This window comes from Heterodontus francisci, chromosome 2, assembly GCF_036365525.1.
Source record: "Heterodontus francisci isolate sHetFra1 chromosome 2, sHetFra1.hap1, whole genome shotgun sequence".
Lineage (NCBI taxonomy): Eukaryota > Metazoa > Chordata > Chondrichthyes > Heterodontiformes > Heterodontidae > Heterodontus > Heterodontus francisci.
The window spans coordinates 206775616-206793834 of NC_090372.1; the positions used below are offsets into that span (position 1 = coordinate 206775616).

General features: G+C 40.8%; 1 protein-coding gene across 1 annotated transcript in view; it reads right to left on the reverse strand.

Moving 5' to 3' along the window:
• Positions 1-815: 815 nt before the first annotated feature.
• Positions 816-18219, reverse strand: part of LOC137350545 (Golgi reassembly-stacking protein 1-like) — a 35019-nt gene continuing 17615 nt past the window's right edge. The window contains 6 exon segments of the mRNA XM_068015207.1: positions 816-4413; positions 4415-4647; positions 5351-5509; positions 6474-6603; positions 10934-11123; positions 15603-15733. Of these exon segments, the coding sequence (XP_067871308.1) occupies positions 4369-4413; positions 4415-4647; positions 5351-5509; positions 6474-6603; positions 10934-11123; positions 15603-15733 (888 nt within the window). The 3' untranslated portion in view covers positions 816-4368.

Genomic DNA, 18219 nt, shown 5'->3' on the forward strand with positions numbered 1-18219 from the left:
TGCTCACTGTGCTGTTAGGGAGGGAGTTCCAGGATTTTTACCCAGCGACAATGAAGACACAGCAATAATTGTTGATAATTTTTTAAAAACTTATGCATCCTTACTTTAGCATAGTTTACAGAATCTAAGTTGCACTCAAATATTGCATAGTGTAGTGATCATGACTGCTCCAAATGTCAGTTAGGTGTTACATGGAGATCAGATAGCATTTAATGACCGCATTCTTTCTCAGAAAACTCCAGAGCATGTTTTATATTACTAAGTAGAGTTTATTTCTTGCCCAATGTTCTATCCCCATAGAACTACAAAAATTCATAGCAAAGGAAGATTCATCATGTAGTTGTCCACTTTCCACTAGAAAAATCCCAAACATCCCATTGACCTGTATCTTTCTCTGCTTCAAATTTACTTTTCCTTTAAAAATACTCAAGAATTCGTTGTTTATGCATGTGAATGGTAGTGGCTTCTGCTGATGATGCTTAGGCCCATCATTATGGTAAAGCTTGGTGTTCATCTGCTTTCCATGAAGTTGTAATGAAGTCTGGGAAATTTGAAATATGGCCTTTCTCAATGTAGCCAAGAGTTCCTTGACTCAATAAACTATCAACTGGAATTGCTTTTACAAAGTGAATGCATCTCGTGAAGCAACTCGCATATTCAGAGTGAATGCCATTAGTGGTGCAAGCAAGACGCCAATTCAGCTGCCTGAATATCTCAAGCCTGTATTACTTTACTGAAAGACCAGTCTCTGGGAACAACCTCTCCATGTCAGTGAACTAGAGTCTGAACTCAAACTAGAATGATTAAAAGTGATGCACCCAAATTAAATACTTTAATGTTTTAAGAAAAAACATTACATACACCATTCATTGGCCCATCTTCCAACATACAACCATATAATTTTCAAAAAATAAATTCCCTTTGTCAACGTTCACCTTTTCATAAGCTTCTCATGACCCATCAAAATTACATTTATGTACAGATTATATATGAAAAGTATCACCTATCTATATGAAAACACTTTATTTAAGATGTGTAAATTGGACTGGACCTCAATTCTACAAAATAAACCTGGTGCTGCAGCTCTTCACACTATTAAAAGGGCTCTACACACTGAATGGTAGTCAGTGGCACATGTTTTTTTGAGGGCCAGATAGCCATATCTTAGTTTTTATTCTGCAACCATGTGGAAAGCTGCAACTTAGTAAAACACTGAAGATACAGGCGTGACAAAATTCTTCTCAACATGAAGCTGTATTGAACGAATTTAAAGTCACAGGTGGGCCTAGTATGCCAGCATGGTTTCACCTGTTGACTCAATGTGACGACTAAAATTCACATTTAAGAACCAGATAATCGGGAAATATACAACTGAAGAACAAGCATTTTAGGAAACGTGCATTTTATGCATTTAAAAAAAAACTTACTTGATATAAAAGTAACATCTGTTAATACCTTCAAAATGTTAGAAAACAGGCATTCAGCATCTTGAAGAGGATGATGGTCAACACATTTTGGGTGTAACCGTGATGATCAAGCACCTTCTGCATTTCCAACTTTAGCAAGTTTTCCTATTAATTGCATAATTGTACACCTTGGCACTGGCCTTTCACCAAGCCCATGGGAAAACACAGTAAGCACATGTAGTTGTGTGCTCAAAAAGAGGCACAACTAACCACAAGATAACGGGGACATGTGCGAGCGTGGTAAGTGATAAAACTGGCCAAGGGCAGTCTTAATACAAACTTCAGAAAGTAAGTACGAGTTATCTCAGCACCTTTGTAAGGTACAAAGTATGTCATCCTTCGAGCTCTGTCATGAGATTCCATTTTGACTACACATGTATTCCGACAGTTAGGTGTGTGGCTTGTCCATGATGCATTTGATGTGCAACAGTGTTTATTCAAAACGTTATTCCCCCAGCAACACAAACATGACTTTTATTAAAATTCCCCCCTATTTAAGGGCTATTGCTTAATCAATATCCCTAACTTGAGTGCCAAATAGACCAAATAAGGTCCACTGACATAAGTAGAGATTAGGAAGGAAAAAATCCTACTTAAAAGGAAACATTACATAGAAATTGTGCAAACAGAAAAATTACCAGCATCATAACCTGATTAAAGCATTAGCCACTAAGGATCACACCCATTATTACATTTTCAGTCATCCATTCGTTACCTTGTATGCCGCTAGGAAAAGCAATAAAAAAAATCTTCCAAACCCTTCATTAACTGACAAGTACCAGATAGCATACCAAGTTACAGTATACGCTGATGCCTTTGTGCTTTGCTATGCACCTGCAAAGCAGTATTATAACTCAGTGTTTCAACTAGTGAAACTGCTACATAAGGCATGTTTTATAGTGTTAGATTGTACAAAATTAACTCTGCAAAAACTAAATTATCTCTATTATTTATGTTTATGCTAGTTAAACAATTGGTAGTCATCAATGTTGCCTGCAAATAAACACTGTTTTGAACAGGCTAAAAAAGAGGCAGAAGACTCTTTAGTCTTTGGCTTAAATGGACCAGAATGCAGCAGAATGAGTGGCGTGGTGGCAATATGTGAAAAAAATTCCTATTCTTGATGATTTGGTGACGCTTGTTGGAAACTACATGCATGAAGACATCAGGTGAACACAGAATTGGGCGTGACTATGATTCCCGCCAAGCTCAGATAGCTTACGGACACTTGCGCAATGACTGGCCAGTCCCTTAAGGAACTATACCTCAGTAAGAGTCAGTGTCTTCAGAAAAGGGGAGGAGTCATACAGCACAGGAGGAGGCCATTTAACCCTTTGAGCCTGTGCTGGCTCTCCATGGAAAAAAGCAGAAAATGTTTCCAGAAAGTAAGGTAACTATTGTTGCATAGATTTGAGATTTCTCAACCGACAGTAGAGGAAAGTCTGTACAAAATCAATTGTTTGCCATTTTCTTTGCAGCCTTTAAGGTGGCAACCAGCTAACAGTTTGATGATGTAGTCAATGAAAAATAAGAGATAACATATGCACATAAAGCTGAGTGACACAGAACTGGGATGCAAAACACAGAAGTATAAATGAGGGTTATTAATTTACAGGTTTTCTTTCCAGCAACTCCACAACAATCAGCAAATTGTATGTGCGTGCACATAAAGGAGAGACAGACAGACAGCGCGATCCCCATGAAGCTATTTTAGCTGCACTAGCTCGGGGCACCTGGGGAGTGAGGAGTTGTTGTGTCATTGATCCAGGATCAATGGATGTTGATTTTCTACACATCTGAGTTTTTCTTTTTCACTAATAGCTTAGGTTCAAGGTTCCTAGTCCCTTGCAACAACCCAGAGCTGCATTTTTATTTATGGGAAGGGGGAAAAAAAGTTGCAAACCCGAGATACTGAGTTCATTAAGAAAAATCACTGAAACCCCAGAACTGTGGATGAAAGCTAGTACCCTAATACCAACTTACACTTTGCATGCTTCAACTCACTACCTGCATGCATGTACAGTTGCTTACCCATCACCTCACTCTGCAATTCCAGTCCAATATTAGATGCAAAAAAACATTTCCAAATGGTAACTTTTTAAAATATTTGTTAATGGGATGTGAGCATTGCTGGCAAGGCCAGCATATATTGCCCATCCCTAATTGCCCTTAAGAATCATTGACATTATTTCAATCTGAGCAATATGATATTGAACTGCCTGCACTCGCATTTAGTTTATATGTGGCAGAATAAAAGCGAGTGACTTAATACAAAGGGTTCAAATGAAGTCATACAATTTGATTGCAAAGCTCCTGAAGTCCTTCAATCTTTGAGATAGTGTCTATTGTTTCAAACTCCCATTCCACCCAGGAGTCTGACAGTACTAATCTTGTGTTGGCACAGTAGTGTTGTACACTCAGAAAAATACACCCAAAAAGATGCTTAAAATATATTTTGGTTGGAATCTAATTAAAATCTTATAGCTTTCCCAAAACATCAATTTGAACCTTCCAACCACCCTCTTCATGAAGGTCAGGCTGTATTAATTCTTTATTTTTCAAGAATTACTATATAATTATATTTTATAAAGGTAGGCCTGTCATCAGAACTTTAGCAGCCAGCTGATACAATCGTGAAAATATTATCACTGAAATACCTCCTTACTGCTTCCACTATCCAGCTGAATAGGTAACAACAGATAACCTGTAATGTGACAAAAACTATAAAACAGTCAGCGTAATGTTACCTTCAGACAAGGAGCAAAGAAACCTCAACATACAACTGCTTGCATTTCATAAGACATTTATCAATGGAGTTAGATAAATTAAAAGTAAACTCAGATAAAGCTTTCGGACACGAGGGGAATCTCACTCGCTGCTGCTTGCCGTCTCCGTGCTCTCTTCAACCCAACAATCCTTTTGCTTTGTTTGTCACGGAGGAATCACAGAAGGTTGTTTTCGTCTTGCGGCGGGCGCTCTTTGAGATCCTCTGGTGACGACTCCGTGTAGTCAATATCCATGTGCCCCGCTGGTGATGCTTCAGTGGAGGTGGGAGGTGACGGGGCAGTCAAGTCAGAGATTGAGGAAAGATCCTGATCCAGGCCTTGCTCCGCTGATGAAGCAGCATGCAGCACAGTACTGACAGAATTTAGATCCTCAGACACAGCTGCATTAGCCTGGTCTATTTAAAAAAAGGCACACATTCACATAAACATTCATTGTAAGTCAGTCATATAAATTCACTCCTTACAGATGGAATTAATGTTCTGCATTGAATTCTTCATCTTCCCTGCATTAGATTTGTTTAAAAGCAACCAATGAGTAGCTAATACCTTTTCAATCATAACCGCTGGAAACTTGATGCAATTTGATAGACAGCTAGATTGAAGAACTAGGGAGCAGTAAATTTGTGGAATTATTCTGCTAGGCACTGCAACTGGCGCCTCATGTCTGCCAGATTTAAAATATAGTTTAGGAAACAAAAACAAAAAAAACTACATTTTATAAACACTCCCTGTGCATATCATGGACTGTCATTATAATTACAAAGTAGAGTAAAACTGTTCACTCAAAATTAGGAATTAAATTTTGATGACTTTTGAAAAATCATTTTGCAGCAAATAGTATACATAGAAATTTTTAAAAAGATCATTTGATCATTTTCGTGACTCTTGCTGGGAAGTGGAGAGAGCAGGATCAGGTCGATGATAACTGTGATCACTCTGGGTGAATAGCCTGCCAATACTCGCTGCATGGACCCGCACATGAAGAACAGCCACCTAGATGAGACACCATAGGGCAGCCAGTGCCTGTGGAAGCATGGTCCAGCAGGAGGGGAGAAAATCGAGGGAACGCAATAAAGAGTTGACTGCCGCTACACTTACCAGAGTGGAGATCAACTTCTTCATTGGTGAGGACTCCATCCGTTCCAGTATTTCTCTCGGTCGTGTTAAAGGTAGACGAGGAGGATGAGGACACCGATATATTCAATACCTTGGACAAGTCAGGAGTTTCAGGAATGTCTGTGGATCCAGGTGGAAAACCTGTTTGAGTATAAAAGACAAATTAAATCATGTCTCTTATCTGCACCTGCTGAGAACTCTATACAGTGCAACATAACTGCAGCCACACAACCTTGTTTTAACTGAAAGCCTTTGAAATTCTATTCACAAGCCCTTCTACAATTTTTAGAAACAAACCCCTCAAAAAACAAGTGCTAAAATGTGTAGCATTAGCATGCACAATCATTTTGGTTATCAGCCAGATGGTCTGACTTACAGAATCTCATCACCATCTCCAAACCAAGCTAAAACACCACAGAATTCAAAGAGAACTTTTACTTCATTTTCTTCAGAACTTCAGTAAGCACGATGGCTTGAAAAAGTTATTCAAAATGGTCAGGGCATTATGTACAGTGTGTTACAGTTTTATTTTAGTCATCTATAAAAATTATCTGCACAATCTTAATGGTGGTTCTAAATTTGAAAATTTCTGTCGGTCCCAATCAGACACTGCATGGAACACGCCACTTGAGAAATCATAGATGTGGATCTTACGTTCCCAATGAGCTGTGCTGCCTTTCTGAAGTCAGCAATCACCGATGATTTTTTTTCTAAATGACACACAGCATATTAAGAGTTCTGGATAGTGCAGGACCGGAATAAACATTGTAGCCCACCTAATTGGTCCTAAAATCCAATACCCTCAATACCAAAGCTCCAATGTCTATACCACAGGAAATTACATTAAAATAATCTAAAACATAATACTTTCATTGTACCATCATGCCTAGACATCCATGAACATTTAGTAGACAACAGTGCACAACCTCAAGATTGCCCTAATGGTGATCCTCGTGAAGTGTTCAATTCCAACATGACCAGCTGTGAACCTATTTTGTTACATGTTAAAGCGTCATTGCAGAGAACCTTAATGGCTACCAGACAGCTGTTTCTTCGGTTTTAAATATTCAAGTGCAACAAAAAGAATGTAAAAATGTCCAGGTACCTGGGTCCATGACACGTTGAATAGGGGGAGGGAGAAGCGAGCTTTCCATTGTCAGGTTTGCCAGTCCCTGCTCCAAATCTGGACTCTCACTCCTTCCGTCAGTTGGCGAGCTGGGAGCTACTAAAGGTGCCTGGTGAATAAGCACAAACATATGTTGCAGGGTGATTTCAACCTGTATTTAATAGTGAGCACTACCTTTGGCAGGTCAAACTGGAGATACTGCAAATGAATAATTTTTCAAAGCTGCTACAATAATCCTGAGTTTTTTTTTTATAAAAGAAAAATTGAAAATTGGACTATTTTGGAGTATAGTAAGAATGTACTTTTCCCAGATTGGGTTTATTGATTGATCTGGTAATGTAGCCAAATTAAGCAGTACGAAAATGTGTCTAATTTAAAGTAACCATAAATATTGAACTTCCCTATGACTCAGTTCATCGACCTCAAACATTAACATTATTCCTCTCTCCACAGGTGCTGCCTGGCCTGCTGAATGTTTTTATTTCCAATCATTCAATTGGTGAAGTCACACATAACTAATGCTACAAAGACCAGAAGGTTTCACACATTGACTACTGAATTGAGTATTGATCTGTGCTACATTAGCTGATCTCGGCTGAATGCTGGAATGGATGCTGCAACTGGCCTCAGTATTACTGGGGTGTGGGGGGGGAATGGTTACGGCACAGGTGGTGGCCATCTGGCCCATCCTGGCTCCCTGCAAGAGCAACTCACCTGGTTCAGCTCCCCCGCCTTTTCCCCATAGCCCTGCAATTTTTTTGTCTTCAGATGATTAACCAGTTCTTTTTTGAAGGCCTCGAATGAATCTGCCTACACCACACCTTTAGGTGAACAAGCAGGAGACGGCAGCATGTCACTAAACTAGTAATCCAGAGAGCTAGGATAATGCCCAAAGAGATATGGATTCAAATTCCACCAAGACAGCTGGTGGAATTGAATTCAATTAATCAATAAATTCAATTGATTAATAAAAAAATCTGGAATTGAAAGCTAGTCTCCGTAATGGTGCCATGAAACCATCACCGATTGTCATAAAAATCCATCCGGTTCACGAATATCCTTTGGAGAAGGAAATCTGCCAGTCTTATCTGGTCTGGCCTACATGTGACTCCAGACCCACAGCAATGTGCTTGACTCTGAAATGGCCATTCAGTTCAAGGGTAATTAGGAATGGGCAACAAATGCTGGCCTTGCCAGCAATGCCCACATCCCATGACAGAATACTAAAAAAGGCAGTGCCTTCCAGATCCTAATCATTTGCTGTGTAAAAAAAAAGTTCCCTCATGTTGCTGTTGCTTCTCTTGCCCTCAGATCCTTCGGCCAATGAGAACAGTTTGCCCTATCTACTCTGTCCAGATTCCTCATGACTTTGAACACCTCTATCAAATCTCTTATTAATCTTCTCTTCAAGCAGAACAGAATACTCTATCCACGTAACTGAAATTCCTCATCCCTGGAACCATTCTCGTGAATCTTTTCCACACCTTCCCTAATGTCTTAACATCCTTCCAGAAGTATGGTGCCCAGAACTGGACACGATACTCCAGTAAAGGCCAAACCAGTGTTTTATACAGGTTTATCATTAACTTCTTTGTTTTTGTATCCTATGCACCTATTTAAAAGGCCCAGCATTCCATACGCTTTATTAACCATTTTATAAACCTGCCCTGCCACCTTCAATGATTCGTGCATGTATCCCCTAGGTCCCTCTGCTCCTGCATCCCCTTTAGAATTGTACCCTTTAACTTATATTGCAACTCCTCATTCTTTCTACAAAAATAAATCACTTCAAACTTTTCTGCGTTAAATTTAAGCTGCCACTTGTCCGCCCATTCCACCAGCCTATGTCCTCTTGAGGATTATCATTATCCTCCTCACAGTTTACAATACTCCCAAGTTTTGTGTCATCTGCAAATTTTGAAATTATGCCCTGTACACCTAAGTCTAGGTCATTAATATATATCATGAAAAGTGGGGGACCCAACACTGACCCCTGGGAACCCCACTATATACCTTTCTCCAGTCTGAAAAACAACTATTCATACCTAATCCGTTTTCTGTCCCTCGGCCAATTTTGTACCCATGGTCAAATCGCCTGCCAGCAATCACTGTCTGAACTCACACACGAATAATGGTGACTTGGGCAAGGTGCTAGAGGACAGGAGAACCAGCACAAGTTTCTTAACTGCAAATCATGTTTGACTAACTTGATTTGAGTTTTTTGGTGAGGTAGCAAAGAGGATGGATGAGGGCTGTGCAGCTGGTGTTGTGTATATGGACTTTAAAAATTAATTGAAGTACCATACAATAGGCTAGTTAGCAGAATTGAATCCAGTGGATAAAAGGGGCATTAACATAGGAACATAGGAAATAGAAGGAGTAGGCCATTTGTCCCCTTGAACCTGCTCCGCCATTCAACTAGATCAATCAAGGCTGATCTAACTCAACACCATTTTCCCGCACTATCCCCCACATCCCTTGATATCTTTTAATATCTAGAAATCTATTGATCTCGGTCTTGAATATACTCAATGACTGAGCCTCCACAGCCCCCTACAGTAGAGAATTCCAAAGATTCACCACCCTCTGAGTGAAGAAATTCCTCATTTCAGTCCTAAATGGCCTACTTTTTATTCAGAGATTGTCATTAGCAGCATGGATATAAAATCAGCTAAGAGATAAAATCAGAGTTCTGGTGAATGGCTGTTTCTGGAATGGAGGGAGGTATACAGTGGTATTCCCCAGGGTTCAGTACTAGGACTACTGCTGTTTTTGATGTACTTTAATGACTTGGACTTGCAGGTACAGGAAAACAATTTCAAAATCTGCAGGTGACACAAAAGTTGTAAATGTAGCAGGCAGTGAGGTAGATATCAATATTCCTTAGGATAAGCTGGTAGAATGAGCAGACAGGTGGCAGATGAAATTAAACGTAGAAAAGTGCGAGGTGATACATTTTGATGGGAAGAATGAAGAAAAACAATACAAGCTAAACTGGCGGTGTTAGTGCACAAATCTTTGAAGATGGCAGGACAGGTTAACAAGTCACTTAATAAAGCATATGAGATCCTGGATTTAAAAAATAGAGGCAGACATACAAAAGTTTATGCTGAACCTATAAAACACTAGTTCAGCCCCAGCTGGAATACTGTGTCCAGTTCTGGGCACCACACTTTAGGAAGGACGCAAAGGCTTTTGAGAGGCTACAGAAGAGATTTACTGGAATGGTTCCAGGGATGAGGGACTACATGGAGAGACTAGAGAAGCTGGGGTTGTTCTCCTAAGAGCAGAGAAGACCAAGAGGAGATTCACTAGAGGTGTTAAAATTACAAAAAGTTTAAATAAAAGAGTAAATAAAGAAAAACTGCTTCCAATAGTTGAAGGGCGTTAACTAGGGGACACAGAGTTAAGGTGATTGGCAAAAGAATCACAGCCGACATGAGGAAAAACTTTTGTATGCAACGAGTGGTTCGAATTTTGAATGCACGGATAGGGTGGTGGGAACAGATTTAATAGTAGCTTTCAAAAGGAAACTGGATAAATACTTGCAGGAGAAAAAATTGCAGGGATATGGGAGAAGAGCCAGGGGGTGGGACTAACTATATTGCTCTTTGAAAAAGTTGTCACAGACTCGATGGACCCAATGGCCTCCTTCTGTGCTGTACTGTTCTATGATTTTATGAACTGGAACCTGTGAAAAACATAATCCAGCAAGAAGTTGGCACCTTCAACAGAGGAAAGGAGGGGAGAGGATGAACAAAAAGTAAAACTGCAATATAAAGCATTTTTTCCTAAAGTTAACAAACTGCATATAAAGTGTATCTAGTTTAGATTGTGTGTATCTGGTAAAATTATGAGCTTTATACCAATATGTATCTAATAAATTTATACATTTGATACAAATGTGTTACTGGTGAGTTTCTAAGCTTCATATATTTATGTATCTGGTGAAGTTATACAGTGTATCTGGTAAGACTCACTGTAATCATTTACAATGGTCAAGCTTTTGGCTCCCCCAGCTGTTTTTAAACAAGTACTGTATGGAATTTAAAAGTCAACGGCACTTTTCACATTTTTATACTGAACAGCAAGCTTCTTGTTCCATCAAAGTTAAGGGGAAAATGCAGAGTCATAGATTTTGTTTTTTAAAGAAAGGATCTGTTTACGCCAGTAATTTCTTATAAACACATTAAGAACTCAGGGAGCAGAGCAGCAGCGAAGGATGTGCTTAGTTTCCCATCAAGGATGAGCAGATGCTAACAGAAGCAAACTGAATCGTCCTGCAGCACATCAGAGTGTAAAAAAAAATCTGAAATAGCATGAAGAAATATTTTGATAGCAAATGACCGAGAATTGGGTTGACTGATAAATGCGTTAATTGTGCAGAGTTTTGTTTTAAGATTGGGGTCAGTTTGCCTCGCGAACTAGTGGTTACCCACCTCCGTGTATCCCTTTTCTGGGTTCTGCGGTGGGGTGCTTTCCACGGGTAGGGTGCTTTCCACGGGTAGGGTGCTTGCCACAGGTGGTGTGCTTGCTACAGGCGGTGCTGGAATCTCAACCTTTTTCTTAGTTACTGCAGGACGAAAGGGGATTCTGTGCAAATAGCCAAAGCCGATGCCACAACCCAAGCTGAAAATGAGAAACATGCAAGGTGAACATGGTGGAACCTTTCTAAAATTAGCACAATACACATATTAACGAGGCTGTATAGAGTGACACCACAAGTCCCAGCCAGAATGGAGATGATTGAATAATTCTCCCGTCAATACTCCCGGAGACGACACTGCTGGAAGTGACTGGGATTGATTTGATTTTACACGCTCCATTTTGCTGGAGAAATAACCCTGCTGTTCACTGTAGTTTCAGTCTTGAGTTTGGAAACTAAATTAAAACCACACATCCTACTCTGCCTCTTAATTCATTGGCTGACACAGTAGTATATATTCACTCTGATTTTATTCGTTCTTTTCTGTGGGATGTGGGCATCGCTGGCTAGGCCAGCATTTATTGCCCATCCTTGAACTGAGTGGCTTGCTAGACCATTTCAAAGGACATTTTAAGAGTCAACCACATTGCTGTGGGTCTGGAGTCACATGTAGGCCAGACCAGGTAAGGACGGCAGATTTCCTTCCCTAAAGGACATTAGTGAACTAGATGGGTTTGTACAACAATCGACAATGGTTTCATGGTCATAATTAGACTAGCTTTTTAATTCCAGATTTATTAATTGAATTCAAATTTCTCCATCAATTCAAACTTCACTCTGATACTAAACAGGTTCTGTCTTCATGAAAAAGGCAGTTGGGAAATCTGATCAATTACAAGCGCAGCACTTGTTGGCACAATTAGCAATGTAACAGCTGATCAGCTGCACGTGACTTGCATGGTTTGCATCAAAAAGAATCTTCTGGCTCACCTCCCAGGTTTCTCAAGCTCTCCTTCAGGTACCAACTCTTAGCTGGGGTACCATTATATCGGTTCTGCCAGTGCAGTCCTCCAGTACCTCAACCACATGACCTCTATTCATGAGAGGTCACTCATCAGCAAAGGTCAGCAGGTTCTCCAACCATGGGCCTCATCCGACCAAAGTTCGTTACTGTTCATCTGGCCTCAACACTCAGGCATATTCCAGCAGAGTTAAGGGTAACTAGACAATGATTAGGAACAGCAACCCTGGTCAAATGTTTCTTCCCAGCTGTGGCTCAGTGCTACATCTGAATGAGGTGGTCATCGATTCAAGCCTCACTCTAGGGTGACGATGGCAAACAGCTTGAGTCATTCAATTGAGGCAAATAGCCCAGAAGCAGTTTCTTTCGTTCTACAATGGCCCCAAAAGACTGTCTTTTTTTGGTCTCGGTCTTACACAAGGTGCTGAGGTCAGAGGTTATCTGTGACTAACTTGTATTGTTACAACTGACTGGCCGACCAGTTGAGGAAAATGCATGATAACATATTGGCTCAAATCTTGCTGGAAAAAATAATGCTGAGTTCACGACACATGCCGTTAGTATTGCACAAATTGGCCAGAAAAAGTTCAGGTGAAGAAATAAGCCACAATTTGTGAATCGCTAGAACCTTGTTGGTCAATTTATGCCACTCCGTCATTTACCTCAATTTGCATCTTGGTCTCAACCTGCCTGTTATTTTTAAGAACTTGCTGGATTTGCAAATTAAATTTGAATACTCTCGGCTCACAGTCCAGTGCGGACTGATGGTGTTGTCGTCTTTTGGATAAGACAGTAAACAAAGGCCCGTCTGCTCTCTCAGATGGGCGTAAAATACCCCAGGGGCATTTTCAAGGATGAACAGGGAGTCCTCGTCAATATCACTCAACCAACACCAAAAAAAAAAATAACCTGGTCATTTGCTTTCATCGTGGGAGATTGCTGTACATAACTGGCTGCTGTATTTTCCGCATTACAACAGTGTTCCTTTAAATAGAGGATCCCACCATCGAGACAGTAGCAAAGAAATCTGAACGTGAAAATTATTTGGAAGCTTAAACCCACTTTCCTCTTACCAGATGTCACCTGACCTGCTGAGTATTTCCAGCATTTTCCATTTTATTTATGAACATTCATTTAAACTGTCTCATTATTAAAATGTTTTGTTTACAGGAACTGGTAGTGGCCACACTGTGTTAGAAGTGTGGTAGTGCAACTGATGGTGCTCACAGTGTTCAAAATTCAATTTAACTGGGTAAATGAAGTTAAATAGATCACATAATTTTTGAATTGAGGTAGTAGCTAAGCAATTAGAGTGAATTCCTGAGTGAATCAGGTAGGTTCTTGTCGGTATAGAAGTACGTGCTAGCCAGAGGCTTCTTGGATTTGAGCAAGCATGCGCTTGTCCCTCCTGTTGTTGAAATCATGGCTTACACTATCACTAACATGAGAGAAAAGATGATAAACAAAGTGTTGGAAACACTCAGCAGGTTAGGCAGCATCTCTGGAAAGAGAAACAGAGCTAATGTTTCAGGTCTCAGAGGGAAAAAAGTGATGGTGGAAGCAGTAAAATTAAAATGGTTGCTGAGCGTCCCGCTGCCTCTGACACCTGGTTGCTGGAGGACTCTTTTTAAAAATAAACTTTGGAAGGGTTCAGACAATCACTCTAACTTTGCCACAACATTTGTTAAAGGCTAGTTCTGCCTCTTTGGTCTACCAGCAAAGTAAGCAGAGACTAGGAACTTCAAAGGGGCAAATCTGGTGATGTTAATAGCTTGCTCAAAAGCAGTCCATTTCAGTCACTGACAGTGAACAATGGGGTAGATACATTGCAAGCACACTGAAGACCTGGCACACACAAGATTCCCAGATAGTGTGCTTTAACATAAAGCAACAGAATTTGAGTATTGCTGAAAATAGAGATATGTTGTCGAAGAATTTCGTCTTGTACTCATCAGGACAATCTGCAAGAATACCAATGTAAGGGAATAAGAACAATTTTATACTGCATGAGAAGAGTGCTGATTGGTTGGCAAGTGAACTCTGATTGGTAGAGGTGTTGCCATGGAGAATGCACCAGTTTACAGTGACTGACAGTTAACTGCCAAGCTTTGTTTCAAATTTAAGCCAGGCAGCTTGACTCTGGCCAAGGCATTGCCCTGAGGAATGAACCAGCGGAATGGCTGTCACTTATTTTGTTTAGCTGAAACTAACACAATGTTTGTACGCGCTCTTTCTGTCTGCAAAGAACAGGGCCCTGTGTATTAATATATGTAGCTTCCAGTACGTGCAAATGCGCCACACTGCGAACCCTAATGACCATCTTAAATTGGTTGTCAGCGTAATTCTTAGCAAATGTTGTCCAATCGCGGAATCACATCTAATGTTGGACACTGTGGGTTGAATTTTACAAGCTGAGGCTGGTTGGGTACAGCCTGTACCTTGCCCGTTGCGAACTAGTTGAGAAATCTGTTAAGGGGTTCTCTACCACGATCTACCGCAAACCTACCTTCACTGGTCAATACATGTGTTGGGATTCTTACAGTTCCATGCACTGTAAGATTGGCCTTATCAGCAACCTCAAATAGGGCTCGAGCCATCTGCTCACCATGCAAGCTTGATGCTGAAACAGGGCGAATCAAAGATATCCTGCGTGACAATGGCTACTGTGATCAGATCATTTCGCGCTGTATATCACGCAAACTTATGAATGGGCCCAAGGCCGTCATTTTCAGTCCTGAAAAGTGCCCAGTCTACCTCAAATTACCCTGGAAGGGCAATGTATCCCAAAATATTGAGCAACAGGCTCATAGTAGCAGTTGCATGGTGCTACTATGCAGTAGCAACACGTGTGGTATTCGCCACTAAAAGGATGCTGCCGTCAAGCCAAAAAGACGTCCTGCCTATTGCACAAATGAGTAATGTGATATATGAATTTCAACGCCAGTGTGATGCTGTGTATACAGGCCGCACATCCCAAAGACCGGCGGATCCTATCAAACAACATGTCCCTTCCGCTGTTCGTAATAGGCAAGGTACACGTTGTACCCAACCAGCCTGTGCTTGCAAAACTCAAAACACAGTGTCCAACATTAGATATGATTCCGCGATTGGACAACATTTGCTAAATAATTCTCAGTGTGCTAAGAATTGCGCTGACAACCAACTTAAGATTGGCAGTAGAGCTCGCAGTGTGGCACATTTGCGCGCACTGGAAGACAAAAAGAACATGTACAAACATTGTGCCTGTTTCAGCTAAAAACAAGTAACAGCCATTCGCTGGTTCATTCCTCATGGCAATGCCTAGACCAATCAGAGTCAAGCTGCCTGGTTTAAATTTGAAACAAAGCTTGGCAGTTAACTGTCAGTCACCGTAAACTGGTGCATTCTTCATGGCAATGCCTCTACCAATCAGAATTCATTTGCCTAATAATCAGCACTTTCTTCTCATACAGTAAAAAATTGTTTTCCCTTACATTGGTATACTTGCGGATTGTCCTGATGAGTGCAAGACGAAAAGCTTCGACAACATGTCTTTATTTTCAGCAATATTCAAGTTCTGTACTACCAAATAACAATAAAGCAACAGCTTATAGGAACATAGGGACAGGAGTAGGCAATTCAACCCATAAATAAATTTACATAATAATCAAACAGCACATACCTTCCTTCCCCTCCCCAGGCTCCATTGGGTGTAACCATCACTTCTCTAATGGTATCTGTCTCACTGTTATAAACCATCAGCCTCACGGGTTTTCCTTCAAAGGCCTCAATCAGGTTGAAAAAATCTTCAGACTAGTTATGGAAAAATACAGACTGTTTTTTAAAAAGGTTTTCCACTTCTTCCCATCATTTTTTTGCACAAAAACCTCAATCAATTTGATGCAGGTGCAATTTAACCAACAATTTTGTTTTCCCCACACAGATCAATTAAGACAAATTAATTATTTTGGTAGCTCAGTCGAGTAGATGTGTTGCCCAGTGTAAAGCTGTTGCATGCTGAAGAACAGAATTTTTTATTTATTCATTCACGGGATGTGGACACCGCTAGCAAGGCTGGGGTTTATTGCCCATCCCCAAGTTGCCATCGAGAAAACGGTGAGCCGCCTCTTTGAGCCACCGCAGTCCATGTGATGTAGGTACTCCTATAGTGCTGAGGGAGTAAGTTCCAGGATTTTGACACAGCAAATAATTCAACACTTCCTACACCTGGAGGACTCTTGGAGAAGGTATCACCAAGGTCTTTGGGGCTCTGCAAATCTACAGCCACAGGAATTGCTGCAGAAGTCAGTACCAGACACAAAAGCTGTTGCTCCCTCACACCCCAGCCATTTTTGTCTTCCTCACCAAGGTAAGTCAGGCAAAGCAACTAGATTTTAAGTAGTAAAGTCTGTAAACTGCTAAATAATGAATTCTCAGCAGCGAACAGTAAGATGCCTTTTAAACATGACAACTAAATGAAAGACATACTGCAGAATCTAGATTCCAAGTCTCTCAGAATTTGACTAGATTTGTTGCAGAAAACAGCCTCAGAGATGTCACAGAATTCCAGGGCCTCAGATGTATGGTGGCTACATAGTTGAATTTTCTCTCTAGTCTGGCTCAATAGCAGCTTAGAAATTTCTGCTGGCGATATTAACAGATGAACACTTGATAAGTTTGGTATTAACATCGGCACTAGAACAGTAGGCATATGAATGTTATATGAACATGTTAAGTGTTAATTCACTAATATCAGCAAAGACAATTTCAAGGCAAACATGACTTAACCACAGTGACCCAAGATCAACAACACACCCTGACCCCGACAAAACTACCCTCATCAGAGTTTCAAAATTTGAAGGTGACACAAAACTCGTAAGTATTGTGAACTGTGAGGAGCATAGTGATAAAACTTCAAGAGGACGTAGGCAAGCTGGTGGAACAGGCGGACATGTGGCAGATGAAATTTAATGCACAGAAGTACGAAGTGATTCATTTTGGTAGGAAGAATAAGAGGCAGTATAAAATAGGGGGTACAACTCTAGAGGGGATGCAGGAGCAGAGAGACTTGGGGGTATGTGTGCACAAATCATTGAAGGTTGCAGGGCAAGTTGAGAAGATGGTTAAAAAGGCATACGGGACCCTGGGCTATATAAATAGTGGCATAGAGTACAAAAGCAAGGAGGTTTTGGTAAACCTTTATAAAACATTGTTTAGCCCCAACTAGAGTATTGCGTCCAGTTCTGGACACCACACTTTAGGAAGGCTGTGAAAACATGAGAGAGGGTTTAGAAAAGATTTACAAGAACGGTTCCAGGGATGAGGGATTTAAGTTAAATGGACAGATTGGAGAAGCTGGGGAGGGGAGATTTGAGAGAGGTGTTCAAAATCATTTGGGGTCTGGACAGAGAAGATAGGGAGAAACTGTTCCCATTGGCAAAAGGATCGAGAACCAGAGGACATTAATTTAAGGTGATTGGCAAAAGAACCAAAGGTGACTTGAGGAACAACATTTTTACTCATCGAGTGGTTAGTATCTGCAATGCACTGCCCGAGAGTGTGGTGAAGGCAGATTCAACTGTAGCTTTCAAGAAAGGACTGGATAATTATCTGGAGAAAAAAATTGCAGGACTACAGGGAAACGATACAGTAGTGGGATTAGCTGAGTTGCTCTTGCAGAGAACTGGCATGGACAGGACAGGCTGAATGGCCTCCTTCTGTGTTATAACCATTCTTCGAGTGCTATTGTCAACCATGTGCTAAATTATAGGCAATCACATGCCTTATGCTGAGCCTCACTAGCATCTGAGTTCAGACCTCCCCCAATTAGATCAATGCCAATACACCATGTCAATATCTTGGGTTGCATTTTTACATTTCAATATTAGTCAGGGCCCAACTTGACCCAGAGGGGAAGTGGAAGAAAATTGTCTGGTGGAGCAGCCTCTAATAAAGTGCATAAGAATCCAGTCTGGTTTACAGCTCACTCAAGGAATCCGTTGGAAACTCTCCAACTGCCCCAGGCCATTTATAATTTAGGTGTCAGATGCAGCTCGGTTAATAACACTCACGCTTCTGATTCAGAATGCTGTGGATTCAAGTACCACTCCAGAAACTTAAGCACGTAATCTAGGCTGACACTTCAGCGCAGTAATGAGCGAGTGCTGCACTGTCGGAGGTGCTGTCTTTCGGATGACATGTTAAACTGAGACCCTGCTTTCCCTCTCAGGTGGGCATAAAAGATCCCATGGCATTATTTTTAAAAGTAGCAGGAAATTTTCCCAGTATCCAATCTATTA